A 23,362-nucleotide genomic window follows, 5' to 3' on the forward strand; every position below is an offset into this window, starting at 1 on the left:
TCCATTTTGGGTATCATTGCTCTGTTTAGAGTTGGGCTATTTCAACAGATATTAGTCAACTGCAAAAGCTTAAGAACTGGGCTGCTAAAATTTTCATAGTATTATACATATCCGTATACATTTAGCCTGTGTGCAGTCACATACACAAAAATATAAAATATTCAACTTTTTTTGTTATATTCAAAGCATTTTTTATCTTTAAAACTCGAGTCATTCTCCTTTAAAATTGCTAATTCGTTTGAACAATGCTCTGAAGTTTTGTGGCACAGAGAAAAATATCTTTCCAATAGTTTACATAACTTAGAATTTCTCTGTATTACATTTCAGCACACGCCCACTTACCAAATAATTACTCGTAGAAAAATGTTACTTTTAAAGTTAAATGTGTTAAAACAAGCTCAAAATCTTCCAATTCCAAATTACAAAATAAAAACAAAACAATCATCCAGTCCCTCGTTATATCAAAGTAGGCAGTACACCTTCAATAAAGACGTAGATTGAGATTTTTTGCACCCAATAAGCGAGATTATAACTATAGCTTCTGCTAACATTTTCTTGATGCTTCCAAAGAAATATTGAAGAAAATGGTTAAAGAGTTGTGTGAATTGACATAACTAGACGTATCAAAAATCCTCGTGCAAAGAGGTTTGCATGTAAACGAATCGCTGCAGATTCTGGGTCACCTGAAATGGCACTTAATACACGAGACAAATTATCTAAGGCGTAGACTTTGCAAAGTAGAAATAGAAAGAAAGGGACGTTGAATCATGTACAGTAGCGGCGCAACGGGGACGTGCCCCCTCCCCAGTTCTCGGCAGAATCGATTTTGTATTTCGTCTCAATTCGACGAGAAAAGGTTAGGGGAGGGGTTGGCAATGTATTCTTTGTGATGTATTCTTTGTGATGCCTTTACGCAACCAAAAGTTGGTCTCGGGCTTCTCTAATCAGCAAAATTGGCGTTTCTTGTTGGTAAACGGGTCTAAATATACAAGTTGCCTTATCAGGGAAAAAATTGGCAGAGTGCTGCTGCATTTGGCGCGAAATACAGCCTCTTTTTTGCAATCAAAAACGAGGCAGCTGGCCTCCATGGAGAAAGAATGTCTGCAATGATGTTTCCGCGAATGTCTTTTAGAAAATGTTTCAGATGTAGCCAAATTTGTTTTAAAAGATGGAAATCATTTGGCCGAATAGATATATCAGACCGTTTATTTGAAGGAATTCACAGAAAAGGCATAGAGAGACCCACAGAAATTCAAGAGAAGGTAGGCTTAATCGATAGATTCAACAACTTTTTGTAATCAATAAGAAAGCATAGAATATTCATTACACAACAACGACGAAAGAAATTACCTAATTATCAATATATAATTTTGAACGAAAAGCTACATTAATAAGGCATTAACATTATTATCAGCTTACTTGAAGAAATTGTAATATTACCAAATGTAACAAGGTCAAGAAGCATCAGGACTTTGGTTCCAAGCTTTGGAATACTCTCCTATTATTCATTTGTGTTGCTATCTCTGTTCCAGTTTTCCGATCAAACTAATAAAGTCACAAAATCAACCATGTGTCTGAGTGATTCGTTGTCACGATCTAGCCAAGACCAATGGGGATGTGCAATGCTAGGAGATAGAATTGCTTGCTTAGCTAACAAGCAGACCCACTATCATCTCAGACAAACCTAAGTCTAGTCAAAGGCCAAACAAAAACCAGCCTTTGAAAACAAAGAATAATCTAACACCAACCTAAGACCGACCCAAGCCAAACCTAAGCCTGACAATTCTTATAATTGGGCTTCGTTGAAAAACAGCCACAGTGAATACTTATTATTTTTATCACTTTTTATATGAAATGAAAACTTTAAATTTTTTTGCTATTTATCATAATCACCACACATACAATACTGTCCGATTGAAGTCAAGAAACTCTGTGTATATTTTTCTGTCTGTTTCAGATGCCATGTTAAATGGCATTCTGAGACCATAACCAACAGGCACAGGGCAGTGCCAAAAAGATTTGTGTGGTGGACAGGGGATCAGGGGGGCTTACCTAAGAATTTTTTTAAATCTTGATTGTCAATCATTTAATCAAGACATTTTAAGACAATCATTTAATGTTATTTATTTTATAAATGACTTAAAAACAAACATTTTGAAACATGTTACCAGAGCTTTTTCCTGACACTCTTGAGAGTATAAAATGTTAGAACATAGATAAAAATACTCTATGCTAGGAAATATGTATACCCAGTTGTGGATCGAAATAAGCCCATCAGAAATGTGAGCACATGACTGTTGAGGTTGCCCAATTAGTGCCACTTACCTATTAAGAATGTTACCAATGGAGTCCCATAGTGAAAACAAACTCCTTCTGTCTATATAATAGTGGCTTTTTCATGTTTGTGTAGATAGATTCCAACACTGCCAAACAAAATGACGATCAGACTTTACCAATAATCTGAAACAGGTGGCCATTATAGTTTTTTGCACAAACATAGTTTTGATCTTTGTTCTGACATTTTATACTCTGTAGAGTGTGAGATGAAAACCTTTAGTAACATGTTTCAAAATGTTTGCTTTTTTCAAAGCCATTTTAAAATTTTGTACCATGAAAAAATTATTCATTATATGCTTCATAACAAGTGTAGAGAATGAACATTTTGAAGCAGGTCAATAGAATTGTTAAGATGGGAGCTTTTGACTTTCTCGCGTTCTCTCTAGTAAATATCTTACTATACAAAAGAAATGACAGATGTCTAGATTTTTGCCAAGCAAGAGACAAATAAAATAGTTTTTTATTGTTAATTGTATTTTCAAAGCCTTTGTTAGTGGATATTTTCATTTGATCTTTCAAGGCTATGGGAGCTATCTTTAGTGGAAAAAATGTTATCATAAATTCTGAGACAGGAAGTGGAAAAACATTTTGTGAGTATTATTTCCAAATGAAACTTTTGGGATTTCCAAATGAAACTGACCTAAGATTTAAGGACAGGAATATGTTTAGATATCTATCTAAAAAGACATTATATCAGTTGTTTCAACTTTAAAGAACTAAACCTTTTTACAATCTTTAGGGTAAACACTGACAAATTATTGAAGTATTCCATTTTAAGCTTAAGTCTTTTATAATCAAATGAAAAGGAAAGCCATCTCAAACTTTACATTTTCAGTGCCTCCACAATGCAAGATCCACTACAAGAAGAATTCCTAGCCCATCGGCTTCAAATGCACAGTCAATCTAATCTTTTTATTGAATTGTTAACAGTTGCTTTCATTATCATACTATTTGTAATCATTCTAAGAGCTCAAGTCTATTTCCATATTTTGAATAACTTCCCACCATGTTTTTAGACTTGTGATTACCTGTTCAAGTTGTTTTTTCTGATCCTTAAATATGACCAAGTAAATGGTCCCTCTTAATCTTACATAAACATTGCAGAATTGGAAAAGAGAGTTGTAGAGAAGTTTGTGGAGAAATATTTTGCATTTTTACACCTTATATTCAAAGTTTGTAGCTCATTCTAGAATATTGTTGTTGCTGGTGTAAAAACATGCGCTCTTTAAGTCGTTTTATTTTGCATGCTTGTGCTTTCTTTTCAGGCTATCTTCTCCCCATAATTATGAACATGCAGCAAAGAAGACAGTTCTTTCAGAACAAACTAATTACTCCAACACATACCTTGATATTTGCCCCAACAACAGAATTACTACACCAGGTATTTGCAGTATTGGCAGTCTATTTCAGATCTCAGAGAAGGTCTTTCTGGTCTCATGACCAGCTCTATTTAAATTCAAATTGATTGAGGGTTCATAATTACAAGAAAAAGTTGAATTTTAACTGAGAAAAAACATTCTTTAAATGTTGCTTTGGACATAAAGATGAGCCCAAGAAATTTTAAAGCCAACTGTTTTCAATGATTATTTCAGACAAACATATGGAGGTCAAATCTGTTGATGTCTATGTGCAAATATTCACTATCAAGCTACATTATGTGCTACAAGCATCTTTAGAATTGTACCCCCTTTCCTGCCATTCTGAGGTTTTGATCAGTGGCGATTCTAGCCTTAAAAACCTGGCAGGGGGGGGGGGGGTTAAGGAAGGTTATTATGCTGTATTGCTGGTTTTAGATTTGTTGTAGTAACATTTTAAAGGTATTTCTTGTACGTTCTTTAGATTGGTGCAGTTTGCAAAGAGCTTGGCGTCGAAGAGGTCAGTGTTGCACATGACAGAAGTCCACTTTGTGTCAAGAAAACCACAGAGTTTATAATAACAACCCCAAAATTCATTATGAACTACGATTGGCAGGCCATCAGCAATATAGATTGCATTGTTTTTGATGAGACTGATTTGATGTTTGTTGCTCAGTTCAAAGAAGTACGGAAAGTTTTTGAGTTCTTCAGTGGACGGAAAATCGACTTCAGTCGAAAGGAGAGACTTCGTCGCAAAAATCGCGAGTCGAAGCAAAAATATGTTTTTAAACAAGCAGAAAAAGTTCCACAGTTTGTTTTTGCAGGTGCAACTATACCTAGAGGTGGGAGAAAAACGACTTTGTCTTTGATAGAAAGATTTGTTCCTAATGTCCAACTTATTCAGTCTGACATGGTCCATAAAGTTCTTAAAGACACACAATTTTCATTCATTCAACTTGAAGACAACTTTTACTACAAAACTCTCATTTTGGCTGCTTTGCTAGAACGAGAACTCAAAGCATCAAATTTGAATCTCGGCTCCAGTGGTTCTCTAGACGATAGCGAAGAGCAAGGAAAGAACTTTTACAGAAGTATCATATTCTTAAATAAGGTATCGACTGCAGAGAAGCTTTATCAAACCTTAAAGGAAAACAAGAAGGATAATTTAGCAGGGAGCAGATATTTTACGAAAGATGCCGCATCTTCTGAACAGAACAACAGCTCAGAAACCAGATTCCAGAATTACAAAGATGATGAAAAATCCAATATTGAAGACTTTGATTTTGCGCAGTTTGTTACAAAATGGCACAAGTATATTTGCTTCTTGCATAGTGGTCTTGCTAGTGATGAGAGATTGGCTATTATTGACGGATTTTCGAAAGGAAAATATAATGTTCTATTGACGACTGGGCTTGCTGGACGTGGTTTGGATATTCCAAACGTCAATTTGGTAGTTCAGTTTGACTTCCCTTTGAATGTTGCGGACATCCTTCACAGAGCTGGTCGGACAGGGCGGGCTGGATCTGAAGGAAAAGGTAAATAATATTTTACCGTTTACATTATGTAGACCAAGAGCTACTGCTCTAAAACGCTTAGCATATTTGGCCCAAATCGATGTCCTCATTCAGAGATGGCAGCGACTATAGGTATTTGGTAGGTACCGACGATAATTATGTCCAATGGATAAAATGTTCCTGAAAAAACATACTGTCCAGAACAAGCTGACGCGCTATTAAAGACAATCGACAAATACTAAAGTGCATTCAGCCATATTTTGATCAACTATTGGCCAACAAGGGACTGTGATAAAACTCACACGCTTACTGGTTCGCCAGTATTGATTGACACATGGCTTAAGTCATTTCGATGACTGTCAATTACCTTTGACAATAGAAGGCATTTGTTAATATTTCAGTTTTATTTATTTTTAAGGCAATTCAAGAATTGACATAATTATCTCCAACTCTTTCCATTCCTGCTGTTTGGCTGGCTAAATCTTAACTCTTGAAACATATCTGTTTAACATGTCTTCCTGCCCATAAGATTGAAGTGCTTGTAAAAGTCTCATAAATTTTTTCTTTGGCAAACTTGTTATAGATTCTGAAAATTTTTTGTTTTTCTAACTATATTGACTCTAGTGACATTACATTTCCTTCCATTAAGTTTTTATAGTTTTAATTCTTGTCATTTGATTGACAATACTACAGGCGGCAGGGTTACGTTTCGTTGTCTGTGAACAAGCAGATGACCTTCCAGTGACATTTGTTGATTGCGGTTTTTGTCTTAAATTCATTCATCTTAATGCTGATCTTGATTCCCATTGCAGTCATCAGTCTCATCACTGAACAGAACAAAGATCTGTACCGACTGTTCCGTGCTACTATCAACAAGGATGAAGATGTCTCGCATTTATTCAGTAGAAAGAGAAGGCTTCGAAGGCGGATTAAAGAAGGAAAGCTACTTCAAGAAGATGATTTTATTTTAAAATCGACACACTAAAATTGGTGTAAGAGCTCGAACTTCTAGGCAGAGTCAATATAAATGTTATCGCTTCTTTTGGCTACTACAGCAACCCTTGTAAAAAAGTGAAATACAGAGTTGCTTAAGTGTTATACATACTACCTTTTGTTTACAAAATGTTCCATCATTTTTTCTGGGCTCTGCTTTTAGTCTCATTTTTAGCTGATGGGTCATCCCTGTTATTGATTATGATGTGAAGTCTGACCTATTCAGATTAATGTGAAACTGATCATTTTGTTAAAAGCCTTTTCCACCTTCCAAATTTATTATACACGATTTTTATTGAAAGCATCCCTTCTTGCATAGAAAAAGTCGTCTAAAATTCTCAAACATTTAGTTTTATTCAAAAAAATTATAAATGTGACCCAGCCAGCTCTACTGAAACTATTTTCTTTTAATAGAAAAGATAGGCTTGCCATAACCACGTTTTCATATCATATATATAGTTAATGAAAATAAGCTATCAGATATCTTTGGTATATCTTAGGTTACCCTCCCTGTATTTAGTATATCTTAACCTCCCTGTGTAGGAAGGACAAACCCCTCTAGATAAAGAAGTCACGCTTTACCCCCTTTCAACACCATTCTTTATTTATGTTTTCTTTTTTTTAGAATAGTTCTCAAAGGGCCCCTTTGTTCGATTTATAGTACAATACCTCTATTTGTAACTCAATATTTTAGCTATCTTTTTTGTACACTTTCGCTCAAACAATAGATTTAATGTTCAGAATTCAAGATAATTCGCAAAATTCTGCAATAAGGGTCAAAAGTATATTTGGAAACATTTAGCTTTATTCTATATACGATTGTAGCCCTGGAAACAAGCCCTTCAATGATAAGATGGAAGGAAACCGCTAAGTTATATAAGAAACGACGCTTTCTCGGTTAAAGCAACTGTTCGATAAATTTTAACCAGTTTTGAAATTTTTTATGGATTACTTGCTAATTCATTTTAATATTCGACAAAATTGTCGAGACAAACTTTAGTTTTGAAAACGCAAGATAATTATTTGTACCAAAAATAGCCTTACCCCCCCCCCCCATAACCTTAAAGTCAATAGTTGTAGCTACTCAACGTTAAAATCGGGTATGTTTTTAACCTTTTTTGAAATTTTTTTAGAAAATCTCTACCATTTATCTGCGGGATTTTAGGTTCGCATATAAAATTGAAATTAGACTCCCTTTGGATGTTTTTTAAAGAAATAAAAATAATTTCAGAAAAATGTGTATTTAAAGCCATATATCATCAAGATGAAACATCTTGCTATCATCAATTTGAAATTCATGGTAACGCAAAATCGTTACAGTTGGTTTGCAAATCAAGGATAAAACATCCATAAGCTTTGTTTCCATTATAAAGGATATTCCACTAACTTGTAGTATGCATTCAAGGTTGGAGATTTTCAGGATGAAATCATCCCACCAACCATTTGGAAGAAATGTTCCATGACGTATTGAGAAATAATTCAACAAGAGCCTTCTAGCTAGCGTATCTTCTCATTCATTCCTTCACCAACTGGTAGAATTATTATCATTTAAATACGAAACCATTCAATTGAGTGTCCTTGAGAAAGGTATGTTCATTTCAAACAGAAAAATATTTCATTTGTTCAGGCGGTAAAATTTGCTACAGAGAAAAATTCATATTTTCATAGCTAAAGCACGGGTTAATCTTACAATTTTTCGATAAGGAACCCGCAAGGGCGATAAAAATCTAGCCGATTTTTAAAAGACTTGAAAGCTGTCTTATCATTGCATTGTTCTTCAATTCATTTTCAAGTTGTATTGTTCTTCAATGAAACATAGCTGGTTTTCTTCTTTCTATAATGCTTCAAAACCAATCATTAAGACCTTAACTGCGCATTAATGCTATTACATGTTTGAATATTGCCTGAATAACCAGCCTCAATTTCTTAGTATTATCGGTATAATGCTCGTGGCACTATGAACTGTTTAGATTATCAAACAATGTAAGTATAATGGTATTGAAGGGACATATAAAACCCTAAGATCAGTAGTTTTTGACAAGTGTATAAGAGATAAGCACTTTTAATTATAACAGTCCATACTCTATTTTATTTATTGGTATGAGTTATATTTTTTGGCCAATAGAAGCAAAAAAATAGAGAACTTTGACCTAAAGATGATTTTTTGCAACCCTTGATTTGCTAATTTAGAACAGTTCTAAAAACACAAATAATTTCTTGTTCGATGGGGGAAGAGGAGACGCAAAAAAATATTGATAGGGTGTGGAAATATCTGTTGCACATAGAAACAGTCAGAACAATCCACCAATCCACCTTTTTTGGACGATATCTATCTGTAAAAGGAATTTTTGGTACAAAATCACGGTTTTAGGACTGATTTCTGAGACAATTTCAGATTTCTCCTTGATTCAAGATGCAGCAGAGATGTTTCCCATGATACAATTCGCTCTTTGTTATCATCCATAATATTTCTTCAACAATTTATGATGGCGGAAAATATCCTGCGCTGTGATGCCTAAAAGTATATCATCGAAGTTTAGTCGTCGGGACAGTGTTTCATAATCAAAAAAGCTGTCTGAGATTGGGAGTATACTCTCTACTTTAACGATTTAACGGAAGACTGAGTTAGCATGGGGAATTTGTTCTACGTTTTGTAGTCGATGTGGCTTAAGGGAAACGATATTTTAGCAAACCAACAATCATACTTGCGTGGATTAATAACCAACGCCTAGTGAGGCAGAGATTTATCAGACTTGATTATTCAAAGACGAGGAGAAATGGGAGGAAAACAGTCTACTAATTCACCAAATGGCAGGCAGCAAAACAGAACTAGCTATGCTCATACGTCATCGAGTCCTTTGGTTGCCACTGGAAGTGACCCAGGACGGGCCCAGGGAAGCCACGACAGAATACGTGCAAGGACTTTTAATGATATAAACAGTGATAACAGACCTTTAGCTGTTCCCCGTGAATTGTTTGATCAAAGGTATGTTTCAGAGTTCGGTCTAGCTACAGCGAGCTTGCAAGTTAACGGGAGAAGACGCAGAAGAAGGGAAAGAGATGACTCGAATGAGACAAATTCGTTGCCTTCACAGCTATTCTCCGCCTTCATTTCAGGTATATTTAAAGCCCATCCGTGTGTTTTGCAAAGCATTGTCGTGTTTTTCTTTTCTAAAAAAACTTTTACATTTATTCTTGTTCTAAATGTTCTTCTCAGCCCAGAATACTTTGGTAAAAGAATAAAACAGTTTAAGACTGTCCCTGGATAAAATCAAATACCAAAACTCACTGTGTTCATATTTTTAACTCAAAAATATTAACTGAAACGTTATGAGAAAGGTCTCAGAGGTTTGAACCCTCAGGGGCTCAAACATAGACTTGTTCTGTTCCCACGTGTACACCAAGGCAACCCCCATCCCCCCTCGAAAGCACCCTTGCAATAGTGGCAATGCTGATTATTTTAATTTGAATAGATTAGCCTTTAAAAGTTTTAATCAGTAGTCTATATGTTGATTTGGTATGTTTCAAGTTTGCTTTTTTTCACAAAGGGCTCCATAAAAAGCACATTTTACATTTAGATATAAAAAACAATTAAAGAATGATTGCCTTGCTATCCTCGTTTAAAATATAATACATCTAAAAAGCCCTAATTCTCCATTTATGTTGTGGTATGAAGTATTTACCTGTTTGCTACTGCCAGCCCCCTTTTACACTGCACAGATTTTAAAGAACTCTGTTGAATTCGGACAGGTGAGCAGTGTAGATTCGCAAAATGAATTGATGTCAAGTAACCAAAACATCATGTTGAAGACTTTGACTGCTAATGCTGACAAGGCATTTTTTAAGGGTTTTTGAATGGTGGGGCATTTTTGACGGCTCACACACATTCATCTCAAGAAATTGTAAGGGAATAAGGAACTGGTGCTTAAGATAGTTATATATTTCTACTTACACTAAAAATCCCAGCTTGTTGCAACGACTTGCTGGGCTGTTTGACACATATATCTTGAAGATAACTGTTTGGTTAAGATGTGTAATTACCAAGGACATAAACTAAAAGAAGTTAACAACTAAGTTTTGGATGTGGAATTGAAAATTTTGCATTGTTTGCAATTTATTACATTTAGTAAAATGTTCATGACATTATAGTCACACTGTTTCCATACTAAATTTTTTAGGATTGTGAATTTAGGCTTCAGGATTTGACACAAAGTCTTTTTGAAGCATTCTTAAGTATTGTTTATAAACAAAATTGCAACCTTTTCATGGAACATGAGGGAACATGTGGCCTTACCCTCCCTCCCCAAGAGCAAAGGGGACATGTGACCCCCCCTCTTGTAAATAGTCTAGGTAAAATGTCGCTTTGCACTTTACAGGGTTGCCAACTGCACAACCAAAAAGTGCCCTTGAAATGTTAAGTTGCTACTCAAAATGAGCAAAGAAAGTAGGGGGGGTGACCTTTTTGGGCCACGTTCTAGAATTTTTCCTTTCCATCTGCTTTTAAAACAGCAAAACTACAAACTTACAACAAGGGCTGCCGAAAGGTGAGGGGCGGAAGCAATTTGCCCTAGGGCCTTTAGATTTAGGGGAGCAGTTTAAAGAACCATTCAGTAAGACTTGCAAAATCAATTCTAAACAATGGTACAATGTTTAAAACAATTGCAAGAAAATGACTGCAAAAAATTTTCAGAAATGCATTTTCAGCTTATCTAAAAGGCATGGTCACCAAAGATTTTTTGCTTGTAGCAGACCTCGCATTTCCGTTTTGCCACAGGGCCTCAGAAACCCCTCAGCGACACAGCTTGCAACTAAACCAGAAGATAATATCTATATCATTGTAGCTAGGCCTCCAGAAACAGCCTTCCTCATCCTTTCTGGAACCTTTGTTAGGGTGCCCCGTTAAACGGCTGCTCCCCTCCCATTTTTCTAATGCTTCCTACATCATTGGCCAAAACTTTGTCAGTGAAGAATTTGAATGTCCTCCCTATGTCTTTCTTGCCAGTGAATTTGCATTATGCTTATTCTTTTGAAAGGGCCCCACAGTGGCTTAGTGTCTGGGGTAAAAGTATAATTTTGCTTGTCTGCGGTGGGAGAACGTGTAGGGCCTTGGGGGGGGGGGGCAATTCCCCCAGCAATGAGTATGTTAAAAAATTCCCTAATGCTGATCTATTTCAGTAGCTTTTTCGTGATGAAATGCAAAAGGTTCAATTTATTTCAGGCAAACAAATCAAATTTTTGTCTTTAACAAAGCATAACCCAAAGAATCACAATAGATGTGGTCTTTCATCCCAAATCTCGACCCAGTTCCCTTTTATACTGTTAGTTGAAAAGGTGTATTGACTGTATAGCAAACTGCTAAAAAGCAAAAGATTTCATTTCATAAAAAGCCGATGAAGCGATACCAAAAAATCCAGGATTATTTGAGAAAATCCTATTTATCAAACATTTTATAATTCAAGCATTTTAAGATCCCGCAGTTCAAATTACAACAATTGTCTGTAGTTGGTGCAAGGCAGGACTAAAACCACTATTTGCTACTAAGAAATATTTTGATTTGCTATTGAACAATATAAGAACTTTATGTTAGAGAGAAGTATAGAATGTTCCCCTTTTATTCTATGTATCCCATTGTCTTAACAGTGTTCCATTTTGTAGTAATATTGTCTTTCACTGACACTGTTTCTTTTTCTGCATATAGAAATATTATGCCTTGTTTATTTTTGTTTTCTTCTAATTCACTTTCTTAATTAAGTGTTTCTTATTAACCAGTGGCAGACCTAGGTGGAAGGCAGTGGTCTTTTGTTCTAAAGCAATGGGGGAATCTGAAGTCATTTTATTAGTACAATAGGCTTGCCCTTTCAATATTTGACAAAGTGTCTGCCCTTGCTATTAACTCAGCTTGCCTTTGGTGGGAAAAGAACAACCTTTTGATTGTGAATGCTCTTCCCATCTTTTAGAGTTAAAATGCCCAGTTTGCAATAAGACTTTGCATTCAGATACTTTGGAAGTTCATCTAGTGGAATGCCTCTCAAAGCCTCGCATTTGTTACAATGGTGAGCTCTATAATTTCATGTTGTTTTAAGTTACTTTTAAAGTTGATTTAAATAAGTATTAGTTAATCATGTCTACTTGTGTGTTCTCTAATTTGTACTTGATTAGTGGAAGTGGACAGTGATTGATATATAAGGGTTTTATCAACAATGAGACATGTCCAATTGCTTGTAGTTTCATGATAAGGGCTGCATAAATTATCATACATTTTAGAATTTGCTACTTAGTATCACAGTCTGTGGCACTGCTTTGTAAATATTTTAGGATAAGTAACTTTCTTAGTTTGCACCCCTGAAAGTGATTTATGATGAGGTATTTCCATATGATTTTATGTATCATTTTGATATTTCTACCTTTAGAGATTAATCATTTGGTAAATGTGTGAAATATATAACTATGCAATAGCCATAATTATGATCCTTATAAGTTTTTAATTTCTTTTTAGCTGATGTTCTTATAATCGACTCTGGGGAGTGTGTAATATGCTTTGAAGAAATGTCCAAAGGTGAGCAGTAAACAAGGAATTTGTCTAAAATATTTTTACATTTGCTAGGCAACAAAAAATAAACAAATTGAACTTGCTTGAAAAAAACTTTGACCAATTATCAGAGCTGCGGAGAGAAATTATGGGCCCCGGGTCAGGATGAAAGATAAATGGTAAAACTTGTCTGAGGCATATGTTTCTAGGGGCATGAGGAACGCTCCCCCAGAAATTTTTTAAAATGATGGTCGCTTAAATTGCCATGGTTGCTATTTTGGTTGCTAAAATTGCTTTGGTGGCTATTTTGGTTGCTAAAATTTCCATGGTGGCTATTTTAAATGCTAAAGTTGCTATGGTGACTAAACTGCTCTGGTGGCAGTGGCGTATATAGAAGGGGTCAAAGGAGGCAAAAACCCCTCTGTAGAGCTAAACTGCTATTTTGTCAGAAATCCTCTGGTCTTGTCGGAAATTTAACACGGTTGTCTAATGTTTCTTCAATTATAATTTAAGCATAACTGATATTTAAACACCATAATGCATCAAAATGGAAATTTCTTAAAAATTTTAAAGTCTTAGAAAATGGAAAATGATTAATTTTTTAACTAATTAATCACAACTGACACACTGTTGCAAATAGATGCGCATGCAATAGTGTAAATCTGTATAGCATGCATGTTGCTGTAGGTTGCCTGTTGCAATTATATTTTTGGCAACATTCAGTAGCTTTTCAACTTCTTTAGCCCAAGCTCACAAAGATTAGAAATTATTAACAAAAATATTTTTAACACTCAGGTAATGAAAGACTCAAACTGCTTCTACCTTGCTTTATTAATAGACTTTTGATTATTGTCTCTATTAATGACAGTTTGTTGTAATGGAGAGGCTGGATTATTACTTAGAAATTTTTAAAATTGAGTTATTAATTATGAGCCCCTATAGCCAAGGGCCCCCGGGTCAGTGACCCCCTGAACCCCCTCACCTCAGCACTGCCAATTCTTGTGCCAAGTTTCAGTTTATGTCTTTAAAACTCTACATCCTCCAGTTCGGATGCTATGTAAATTAACGGTCTGGTATAATATTTAAAAATTGATAAGAAGTTTTCACTTATCTGTATATTGCGAAAAATGATAATTATTCTAATGGTTATGATAAGAACTAATATTGAGTTTGAAAATAAATTTAAAAAAATATGCAACTACTAATTTTTTTTTAAAATTGTGTAAAAATTACTAGAGATGTAAAAATATTCGTTGGGAAGGAGCAAACGAAACGTTCTGCAATAAACAACGTTAAACCGTGGTTTTTGCACAATGGAAATGTTTTTAAATTTTATTTATATATAAGCAATCTTTTTTAGGAGAAACCATAGCAAGACTCCCTTGTTTGTGTGTTTATCACAAAACGTAAGTAGCCTATATTCATTTACATACTTGATGCAGTATGTATACAGATAGGAGCCAATAATATTTGGCAGCAATGAAGCCATAAAATGTTTAATCTCAACAGATGTGAATTCTCAGCGACTCACATTTTTGTTTGTGCAAACAGAAAGGAAATGAAAAGAAAAAGTTAATAATTCTTATCCTCCAAAAGAAGGCACTGCCCGGATTCGAACCGGGGATCTCCTGTTTACTAGACAGGCGCTTTAACCGCTAAGCCACAGCGCCGTGCCTACAATTTGCGAGCGATGGTATAATATTCGTTTCTGAAATAGCTTGGGAGGGGGGAAAGACTTGATGATTTAGTTGTCCATATTTAATTAATGACCCGCTAATTGCATGATAAAAAAGGAAGAAAAATTCTGTCTTTCATAAGAAATCCAGACGTTTGCGTTTTTAATAAGTAATTCGCTCGAAAAACCTTCTAGTAAGCTCAGACGTTCCAACCTAAAAGCAGTGGTGGCGCCAACTACTGCAGAGTGGGAGAGTAATAGGCTTGGCCAATAAGACCACGCCCTTTTGCCTCGTTTCAGTGTTTTGTACCAGGTTAATTTTCCGGGAATTGCGAACCACCCCTACCTAGCGCTTTTTTATCCATTTTTAGAAGAAATATGTAGACTATGTTTTGAAAAAGTGAGGGGTAGTTACCCCCATACCCCCTGCCACTTAGTCGCTGCCACTGCCTAAGTGTATTGAACATCGGGAGATTTTTAATGAAAGTATTCGAATTTGATCTATTCGCAAAAATTGATACCTGACTTAATTTGTAAAAAGATCCAAAAAAGTAATTAGGTGATAAACAGGAAAAGTGAAGTAAAACTCTGTCTCTTACATCTAGATTCAAGATTATTTTTTTAATTTCATCTTGCTATATTGAGTGCAGTATTTTATGGAAGATACTTTTTTAATGTGTAGTAATCATCTGATTGGCTAAACAAAGGTTATCTTTGCCCACGGGAAAAGGTCTAGCTATAAGTTACATTTCACAACTTCACATAGACTCGTGTATACTTGTCTCGCAATTGTTCAAGTTGAACCTCTTCTCTGATTTTGGTTGAAGAAACATTTAGCCCTCACTAAACATTTCGCCTCTGCTACGTCCATGTTCACGGGATACCTGATGATCGTATTAAGCGTGAAGCCCGGAGTTGTAATTTAGAACCCTCCTGTTCCATGCGCTAAAGTGTGTACAGCTTGTTTTTCTTTTTTTCTTTCTTTATTTAAAGTTGGTACAATTTCTAGCTATTCATACTCAAGCTAATTAATTAAAACCAACTAATTTAAATTACCAATGCTGAATATAATGTAAATCAAATATAACCGATGTTGCTAACGTATACCTTGCAAAGATTACAAGTACAATTAAACGATGTAAATTCTGAGATATTTTTCTTGAATATTTGTAAAGTAGGGGAGTACTTTATCTCGTTTGGGACTGAGTTCCATGTTTGGCTACGGCATTGAGCAGTATGCGACATAAAAGTAGAGTAGTAATTTTCATGATCTGTCTGTATGTAGACATGTATTTATATCAAATTGTAGGTGTATAGATGATTGGTTTAAAAGAAGTCGAACGTGCCCGGAGCACCCTGAACAGCCGGCTCCTCTGCCTGCCGAAGAAGAAGAAGAAGGCGAAAGCGAGGAAAAGCCAGAACTTACTAGTTCATTCGAGCCATGATATGTATGATTCCTCAGTTATTACAACTTATCATTAGGGATCAACCTCCCCCACCTACAAGTGTAGAGCGCCAGTTGAAAACCTCCAAGTTGATAAATTTGAAAATAGCACGGAAAAATGTCATACTACTAAAGTACCTTTCGACCGACGCTCGTCAGAGTATCAACGTCGGATAATGTCCAAAGTTAAGCAGAAAGTTTAACAGTAATACTCTGATGAGTATCGGACGAAAGGTACTTTAGTATTAGATGTTTCCGCTTTTCTGTGCTATTTTCAAATTTTGCATTACCAAAAACTTATTCAGTTATAGCAGTTGCCAATAAGTTCTTTCACGAGGCACACTAAGGATTCGAATTCCCATATTTCTTGTGACGTAAGAGGCAAAGTACTTCACAGTGTATTTTTCCCTCTTCTATTCAGAAGATACTGAGCAGTAGCTAAGTTCCTTTTGACTTCAAAATTGTTGCCTGCACGGAAGGTCTGTTTCAAGGGTTCTCTCTGGAAATCTGCAATCTAGTTCCTCGATGTTTTTAGTCTGAAAAAGAATGAGAATAAAACATAGAGTTTAAAACAAAATTAATGATGGATGCCATGGAAGCGAGCAGAGAGTCAAGGAACATGGTGGAGCCATTTTGAGGTACTGAACAGTTTAACTGATTGAACTGGAGTCTAGGGATCTTTTTTTGTTGGTTTGAGTATGTTGCATGTTGGGGGTGAGGCTTATGAATCTGTAGGGGGGCAAAGAAACTAGAAACCTGGTATTAAAAATAATAGCTATTTGTCTTTTGTGTGACTTTGCAGTTTCCTTTTAGAGTACAACAATTCTTAAATGTGTTATTTAAGAATTGCTATGAAAATGTATGCATTTCAAGATTTCTTTTTTTTAGAATGCATCACTGGTGTAACCGATCTCCAGGCGAGGTAGAATTTCCTAATTTTCAAATTATATATATATATGCTGAAAGTAAGACTGTCATCGATGCTCGTGACGTTTTCTTGATACGAGATGTGCAGTGCGTAGCCAGCTGATATGCAAGCCCTCCGATCCACCATGTCCTTGGCATGCTGCGAATGCCCCGTTCTAGTCCAGCCAGAAAGCAATGACGCGTGGTGATTCTAAGTTTTGCCCGGGATAGTTTGTGTCGTGTACAATATGCTTAGTTAATCATGTTTTTTATCAGAATGTGTGTATTTTGATATTTGTGCGATTTGTTTTCAAAATGGTAAATTTGCCAGCTCTTGACAGCTATCAGACCGTCTCTAAATGGCCTAGAAACTTTGAGTAAGGATGCTTCAGAACGCTCAACCTTTATATGCAAGGTTAGTTTAGAATGCATAAGATCGTGCATTCTTATAAGAATTTGCTTAGGCACAAAACAACCCATCACCAGTTTTTCAGGCATAAACTAATGATTCACCTATCTAGGTGTTTGTTCTTTGACCTCCATTGATTCCATGCTAGTAAAGGTACGCCTTTTTGGTTTGTTTTTGCCATTTGTTTGGTTTTTGACCTGGACAAATTTATAATGTGTATATCATGTTAATTTTCTGAACATAGGACAGCTAATCCCATAAGGCAATTGATAAAGCAAATCTTTTTTAATATAAATGCCAGGGCATAGGCTAAAGTTTTTAAATTGGCAGTAATCGTTAATCTTGTTCTGAACTATTTAGTCTTTTAGAAAAAATTAAAGACTTCAGGATATTGATCGAAAACCTTAAACTGGGAAAATGAAGATAACCCATAAACACATAATCTTAGACACTAAAGAGTGTCTTATGAAAAGCTATGGTATGTTTTAAAATGCTCGCTTTTTTCAAAGCCATTTGTGGATTTTTTGCCACCAAAAATTGTTTTTTTATTAACCGACTCAATGTGTCATGGTCACAACGGACTGCTAACAATTGAGTCAGACGTCGAAGATCACGATAAGACTTCAATTGATGTCTATAATTCAGTTTGTTATGTGATATTCTTGTGTTCTTTGAGTAGTTGTTTTCTGTAAAAAGGTATGGTGTTTTGTCCAGTATTATCTATCCATTATACTGTCAACATTCAGGGTTGTCTTAATGGTCGACATGGACCTAAGGCGTCCGACAAAAGTTTAAAGTCAGGCTGACTTGATGCTTATTAACGACTTGCAAATAGTTTCGTAATCTTGTGAAACAGAGAGTCGGTAACATTTCTTTTGTACAGGTCACGGCACCAAAATTGCGACTGCTACCGATGCTTTCACTTTTCGCGCATAACAGTATCGCTTCGTATCAAGGCTGTTTGTCTTCCTTCTCCTAATCAATGAAGTTTTAAGGAGCTTTAACACAAATATTATACAGCACTTACATACCATAGGTAAAACATACAATAAGCCACAAACTGTAACATAGTATATGACCCAACGATAGTACCTTTCTCCAACTTTTCACCAATCCAGTCCCTTTCTGGCCCCGAGCCTTGATTGTCTGTCCGTTTGAGTTGTGAACAAAAACCAAGCAAGCCATGGGTAAGATTGGTGTAACATGCAACGTCTCATCCCACTCAAAGTAAGGTTACTTGCCATTTTAATAGCAAATATATTAACATTGAAACTTTGGGTGGGGGTTATAATCTTAACCCTGTTTGTGCAAAATCAAATATGTCACTACGAGTATCATTGCCTGCTGGAAGTATTGATATCTGCTGCAGATGCTCTCGTAATAGTGCAAAGGTTTCTACCGCTGCAGCAATAAAGCTACCCAAAATATAACGACTGATATTAGAAAGTTTTGATTTATCATCGTCAGCTTTCATTCGAAAACTTGTATCAAGCAGCTATTGAAAACGTTGTATTTACGTAAGTGTTATCTACTGTATTTCGCGCTCGAGTGCGTATTGTGTATACATTGTATTGTAGTAAAATTTAGACTAAACTTCAATTTGGTTGTTGAAATAGATTCAAGAAAACTGTGAAAGAATATGAATAGAAATAATGCCATATAAATAAATGGAATTCCAATGAGATTGTTTTTATCTTTACTCTCTTTTATGGATTAATTAAAGGTGTATTGATGTCCTATAACTTACCTGTCAGAATCAGACACAACTTTCCTACTGGTGTTGTGAATAACATTAAAACATTCTATGCCTTGTCTTCTGTCAGTTTCTGGCATTCCTTCGATCAAAGAACACCGCGCAATTCGAATACCGCGCTCTTGCGCTTGATTTGTCAAGTGAATTATTGGCAGCCAATAATTCTACGTCAATCATACCACCGCGAAGCAGGGGGCTGGGGGGAGGGGGGGCTTTAGCTTTTTGCAAAAAATGCCAAATTTTAAGTACCAGTAAAGCCTCTTTTTATACTGTTTTTACCCCACACTTTTTAAACCCCCACTTTTCTCAGCTCTCCGCGGTGCCTGAAGTGTACTTAGTAATATTTTTAAAATGACCTTAGATTAAGCTTGGTAACTATGTATTTACCAAAGAGGACAAAAAAAATTGAAAATGGGAATTTGGTCAAAAAAGTCGGTCATTGTCCCAGTGGTAGCCTAAACTTCGCTCCTAAGGTCTATTTTTTGGCGGGAAGTTTCTCAAAAACTGTAGAAGGAAAGAAACTGCTGGAAAGAAAATTTTTGAGAATATGAGAAATGAAGAATTTTTGTTGCATAATCTTTCATTTTGAGTTGGCAGTGATTCTTTTGATATTTCAATGTTGATGGTTTTGTTAAAGCTTGATTCCTTTTTTTCTCCTTCATTTAATTGTGGCCCCTTTTTGGGCCCTTTTTAGATCTAAAAAGCTTGATTACGAGCTACAATTAAAAGGTTACTCCAAAAATTTGCAAAAACTTTCCTGTTACATGTCAACATTACAATAGACGAAATTATGCGACACATTGATAAAAGAAAGCTTGAAAATATTTCCTCGGATTTTCCTTCAGTCATAATCCATTTTTAGATACTGTTTCTGGCCATACCTTAAATATTATATTTCTAAAATTTTTCTTGCCGCCAACTATGGTGGCCTTTCCTAAAACCTTTCATAACCTTGATTTTTTTGCCCCTCCACTTTCAAATACGTTTCGCCGGCCCTTTTCTGTTACTGTTTGAAATGTAAAACTCGAATTCATATCATCTTGTATTACAAGTTGTAATGTTTAATACCTAGAACGTTGTCATTATAAATCATGTTCACTTTTACTATAATCATGTTACTGTATTCACTGAAATTTAGGGCTTGGGCTCGAACACCGTTTCGGTTCCTCCCAACATCCTAGGCAACTTTTTTTGTTAACATGTTAATTGCTGTTAAAATTGTTAATTATCTTTATCGACACTTTATTGACTTCTAATATTGTAAAATGGTTGCTGAATATTAAATGAATTTGAGTTTGGAGCTTGAGAAAAAGAAGCTTCAGTTGACGCAATGTATAAAAAGTTTACAAGAATGAGGTGAAATTGAGAGTTGATCCGCTTGTTACTGGGTTGTTCAGCTTGTTCCTCGTTTTAGAATAAGCGGCCCTCAACTGTGTTACGCCACTGACTCACCCTCCACAACACTTTCTTTTTCAAGAACATTGTTCGTAAAAATATTCAAACTCAGAATCATCCAATTTATAAGAATATTCTAAGAATATTGCTCAGTCTCAGCATATTTGTGCCTAATTTTTCAGCATTTGCCTGTTTTGAGATTTTCATAGCATTGAATCGTAGAACTGACCTACTATATCTCGTTTTTCAAAAAGCGTGGTTTTTTATAGAGTGATGGGGGGCCCCAGTGAGCGTTTTGAAAAAGCGTTTATATTCAGATTGAAAAAATAAGAATACTGACAGAATGTATTCAGGGTCAAAACAAAAATATCCTAAGAATATCGAAGCTGGAAATATTTTATAACATTCTCATTAAACAAGGGTGTATCACCATCTCGTAATTATTTCTTTATTTACAGCATGCCAAAAACGAATATAGCTAATTTAAAGCTTACTTAGGCTGACTACTAGGTACTTTTAATAAAAACAAAACTACCTAACGGAAATTGTAACCAACTTGATAAAAGCAAATTGAGGACCAAATATTTATCAGTCAGCTCAGTATGTAATCTGTGTCCCGGCTTACAATAGGAAGTATCTGTCATCAAAATACACGACTTTTCTTGCAATATTCGCATCAAGCTTCTCCTCCTCTCCCCGCCTCTTTCCGCTCCTTGCTATAAACCACTACCGCCTGGAACACGACTCGACTACATGAAAGCGATCAATTCAATTCAATGCCTCAACGAAACGACAGCTTTCACGATATAGGACCGGCTCGACGATGTGAAACCCGGCTCGACGAAGAGAAACCCGCCTCGACGATCAGACAATCGCCTCGACGAAACAAAGGTACCCATTATGTCCAGTACATGACTCCATATCAACGAAACGACAGCTTTCACGATATAGGACCGGCTCGACGATGTGAAACCCGGCTCGACGAAGAGAAACCCGCCTCGACAATCAGACAATCGCCTCGACGAAACAAAGGTACCCATTATGTCCAGTACATGACTCCATAGATGTTGTGTGGAAAATTTGTGATGAATATCGTGTTGTGTCTTCATAAAACACCTTAAAATGGAGCGGAAGACCTAATAAAGGCAGAGGAGTTCCGTGGGCCAACTGAATTAAAACATACAGAACAAGCAAGACTTAAAAGGGTTGTTCCCACAGTATATTTTGATGAAGACAAATTTTCAGCCTCTTTTGTTTCAAAGAAAGACATGTGGTTGTGTAGCCTTCAGTCAATGAGAGGGTAGCTGTGGCGAGGTATTCAAGGCAAATTTATTTGTACAGCCTGCTTATTAAAGTCATACTCATTTTTTACACATTACCCTTTGCTTTAGTTAAATTTCATTAACAAACCAAGCAACAACAACAGCAACAGATAATTTGGGTTGATGGCTCAAGGAGCTTTCTGAGCGACGTTGTTTGGTTGCAATTAAAAAGCTTGTAGCAATTTCTCATTTCTGAATGCTTAATTAGGTCCAAATAATTTGACTCTGGTACCAACACTCTTCCTAGTGGTTCTGCCTTCAGATTAATTTCCTGAAATGATATGATGAAACACCAAAAAGGAGACGAATGAAGCTCTTTTTGCCATTGATGAGAAACAGTGTAAGAAATGACATTGTAATGTTAACTTCTGTAAACCATGTTATAGATAGACTTTTATGTCTTCTTCAGTGGCGGCGCCAAGGGGTGGTATGGGGGGTAATTACCTCCCCACTTTTCTGAAAATATGGTCTATATATTTCTTCTAAAAATGGATTAAAAAGCGCTGGGTAGGGGTAGATCAAATTTCCCAAGGAAAGGGACGAATCACTGGAACGAGGCAAAAGGGGCGTGGTCACACTGACCACTACCTGCCCATTACCCTTCCACTCTGTAATAGCTGGCGCCGCCACTGATCTTCTTCAGGAAGTTCCTTTCCTAATGCTCTTTTATGGTTGCTCAATATTGCTGCCATCCTACTTTGTTTGTAATTTTGATGCCATTGAACTTTTGGATTTTCTTGATTACTATTCTAAATACTGATCCCTTTTTATTGATTTTGTGTGAAGAAATGTTAAGAGTACATTTTGTGTCTATTTGGAAAACCTAATGCTGAAAGGCAACTAAAATACCTGTAATTATCAAGAGGAAAATAAAGAAACAGAGGATTCCTAATGAAAAATGATGTTGAATAACATTTTAGGTGTAAATTTAAGCAATTTCAGCTTGTGCCCCCTGCACTTGCTTGGCACCTTTCAGGACCCCAAACCCTCAGCTGGATTTAGAGACAGTCAAATTTTCTTCTGGATCTACCCCTGAGGGGGGGGGGGGGGTTAAAGTCCCATTTCCACTTCGTTCAAATTTCACATTTCGCATGCGATTTGCAAACACGCGCAAATTCCATACACACTTCATGCGATGCAAATGCGATTTGAGAGAACCGCTTTTGTTAAATTAACCAATTAGATCGTCATCTGAAAATTTGCATACGGCTTTGGCGCAAAAAAATGACCTAGACAAAACACAGAAAACAGTTAGTCAAGATGGCAGCCCTTAAAGCTTGGTTTCCACTATGAGTTATTGTGAGATAATTCTGAGTTAAATTGAAAATTAACTCATGGTCTTAATTCAAGTTAACTTGAGATAGTGTGAAATAGCGTGAGATAATGGCAACTCACTGGCAAAGAAAAACAATAGTCAACATTTGGAAATTTGCAAGCCCTGCAACACAAAATCTGGCAATTTATGTTGTAAACAAACTTTTCACCTTTTTAGAAATCAGACACCCCTTATAAATATCCCTTTTATACCCTCTTCTATTATTTGTTCAGTATCAAATTTTACACACTTTTCACTTTGGTAGCAATCAGACATTTCTTATAGATATCCTTTTTGTACCATGTCATATTACTTGTTCAATATTAATTTTGATTGTCTAGTTTACAGAGTATGGATTTAGAATAATGGTCATAACATTGATAGCATCACATGTAACAAGTAATTATTGTAGAAC

General features: G+C 35.9%; 2 protein-coding genes and 1 non-coding gene across 3 annotated transcripts; 2 read left to right on the forward strand and 1 right to left on the reverse strand.

Moving 5' to 3' along the window:
* Positions 1-1,056: 1,056 nt before the first annotated feature.
* Positions 1,057-8,532, forward strand: LOC135691080 (uncharacterized). The gene is made up of 5 exons (XM_065208832.2): positions 1,057-1,262; positions 2,858-2,927; positions 3,603-3,718; positions 4,177-5,227; positions 6,019-8,532. The coding sequence occupies exons 1-5, from the start codon at positions 1,098-1,100 to the stop codon at positions 6,189-6,191; spliced, it is 1,575 nt and encodes a 524-aa protein (XP_065064904.2). The 5' UTR covers positions 1,057-1,097; the 3' UTR covers positions 6,192-8,532.
* Positions 8,533-8,674: 142 nt separating this feature from the next.
* On the forward strand, positions 8,675-18,841 carry LOC135690601 (E3 ubiquitin-protein ligase ZNRF1). Its single transcript, XM_065208199.2, has 6 exons — positions 8,675-9,316; positions 12,157-12,252; positions 12,696-12,755; positions 14,089-14,134; positions 15,713-15,851; positions 16,736-18,841. Exons 1-5 carry the CDS (start codon positions 8,977-8,979, stop codon positions 15,846-15,848), a joined length of 678 nt encoding a protein of 225 aa, XP_065064271.2. The 5' UTR covers positions 8,675-8,976; the 3' UTR covers positions 15,849-15,851; positions 16,736-18,841.
* On the reverse strand, positions 14,326-14,398 carry Trnat-agu (transfer RNA threonine (anticodon AGU)). The gene has a single exon. It is a non-coding gene; the product is annotated as a tRNA-Thr (tRNA).
* Positions 18,842-23,362: the final 4,521 nt, after the last annotated feature.

Source organism: Rhopilema esculentum, chromosome 4 (genome assembly GCF_057945365.1).
Source record: "Rhopilema esculentum isolate cy_ngs chromosome 4, ASM5794536v1, whole genome shotgun sequence".
NCBI classification, from domain to species: Eukaryota; Metazoa; Cnidaria; class Scyphozoa; order Rhizostomeae; family Rhizostomatidae; genus Rhopilema; species Rhopilema esculentum.

Coding starts and splice junctions, on each gene's coding strand:
- LOC135690601 (XM_065208199.2), top strand. CDS start 8,977: ATGGGAGGAAAACAGTCTACTAATTCACCAAATGGCAGGCAGCAAAAC. Junction 12,253..12,695: donor GCCTCGCATTTGTTACAATG/GTGAGCTCTATA, acceptor ATTTCTTTTTAG/CTGATGTTCTTATAATCGAC. Junction 12,756..14,088: donor CTTTGAAGAAATGTCCAAAG/GTGAGCAGTAAA, acceptor AATCTTTTTTAG/GAGAAACCATAGCAAGACTC.
- LOC135691080 (XM_065208832.2), top strand. CDS start 1,098: ATGTCTGCAATGATGTTTCCGCGAATGTCTTTTAGAAAATGTTTCAGA. Junction 2,928..3,602: donor AGGAAGTGGAAAAACATTTT/GTGAGTATTATT, acceptor CTTTCTTTTCAG/GCTATCTTCTCCCCATAATT. Junction 5,228..6,018: donor GGCTGGATCTGAAGGAAAAG/GTAAATAATATT, acceptor TTCCCATTGCAG/TCATCAGTCTCATCACTGAA.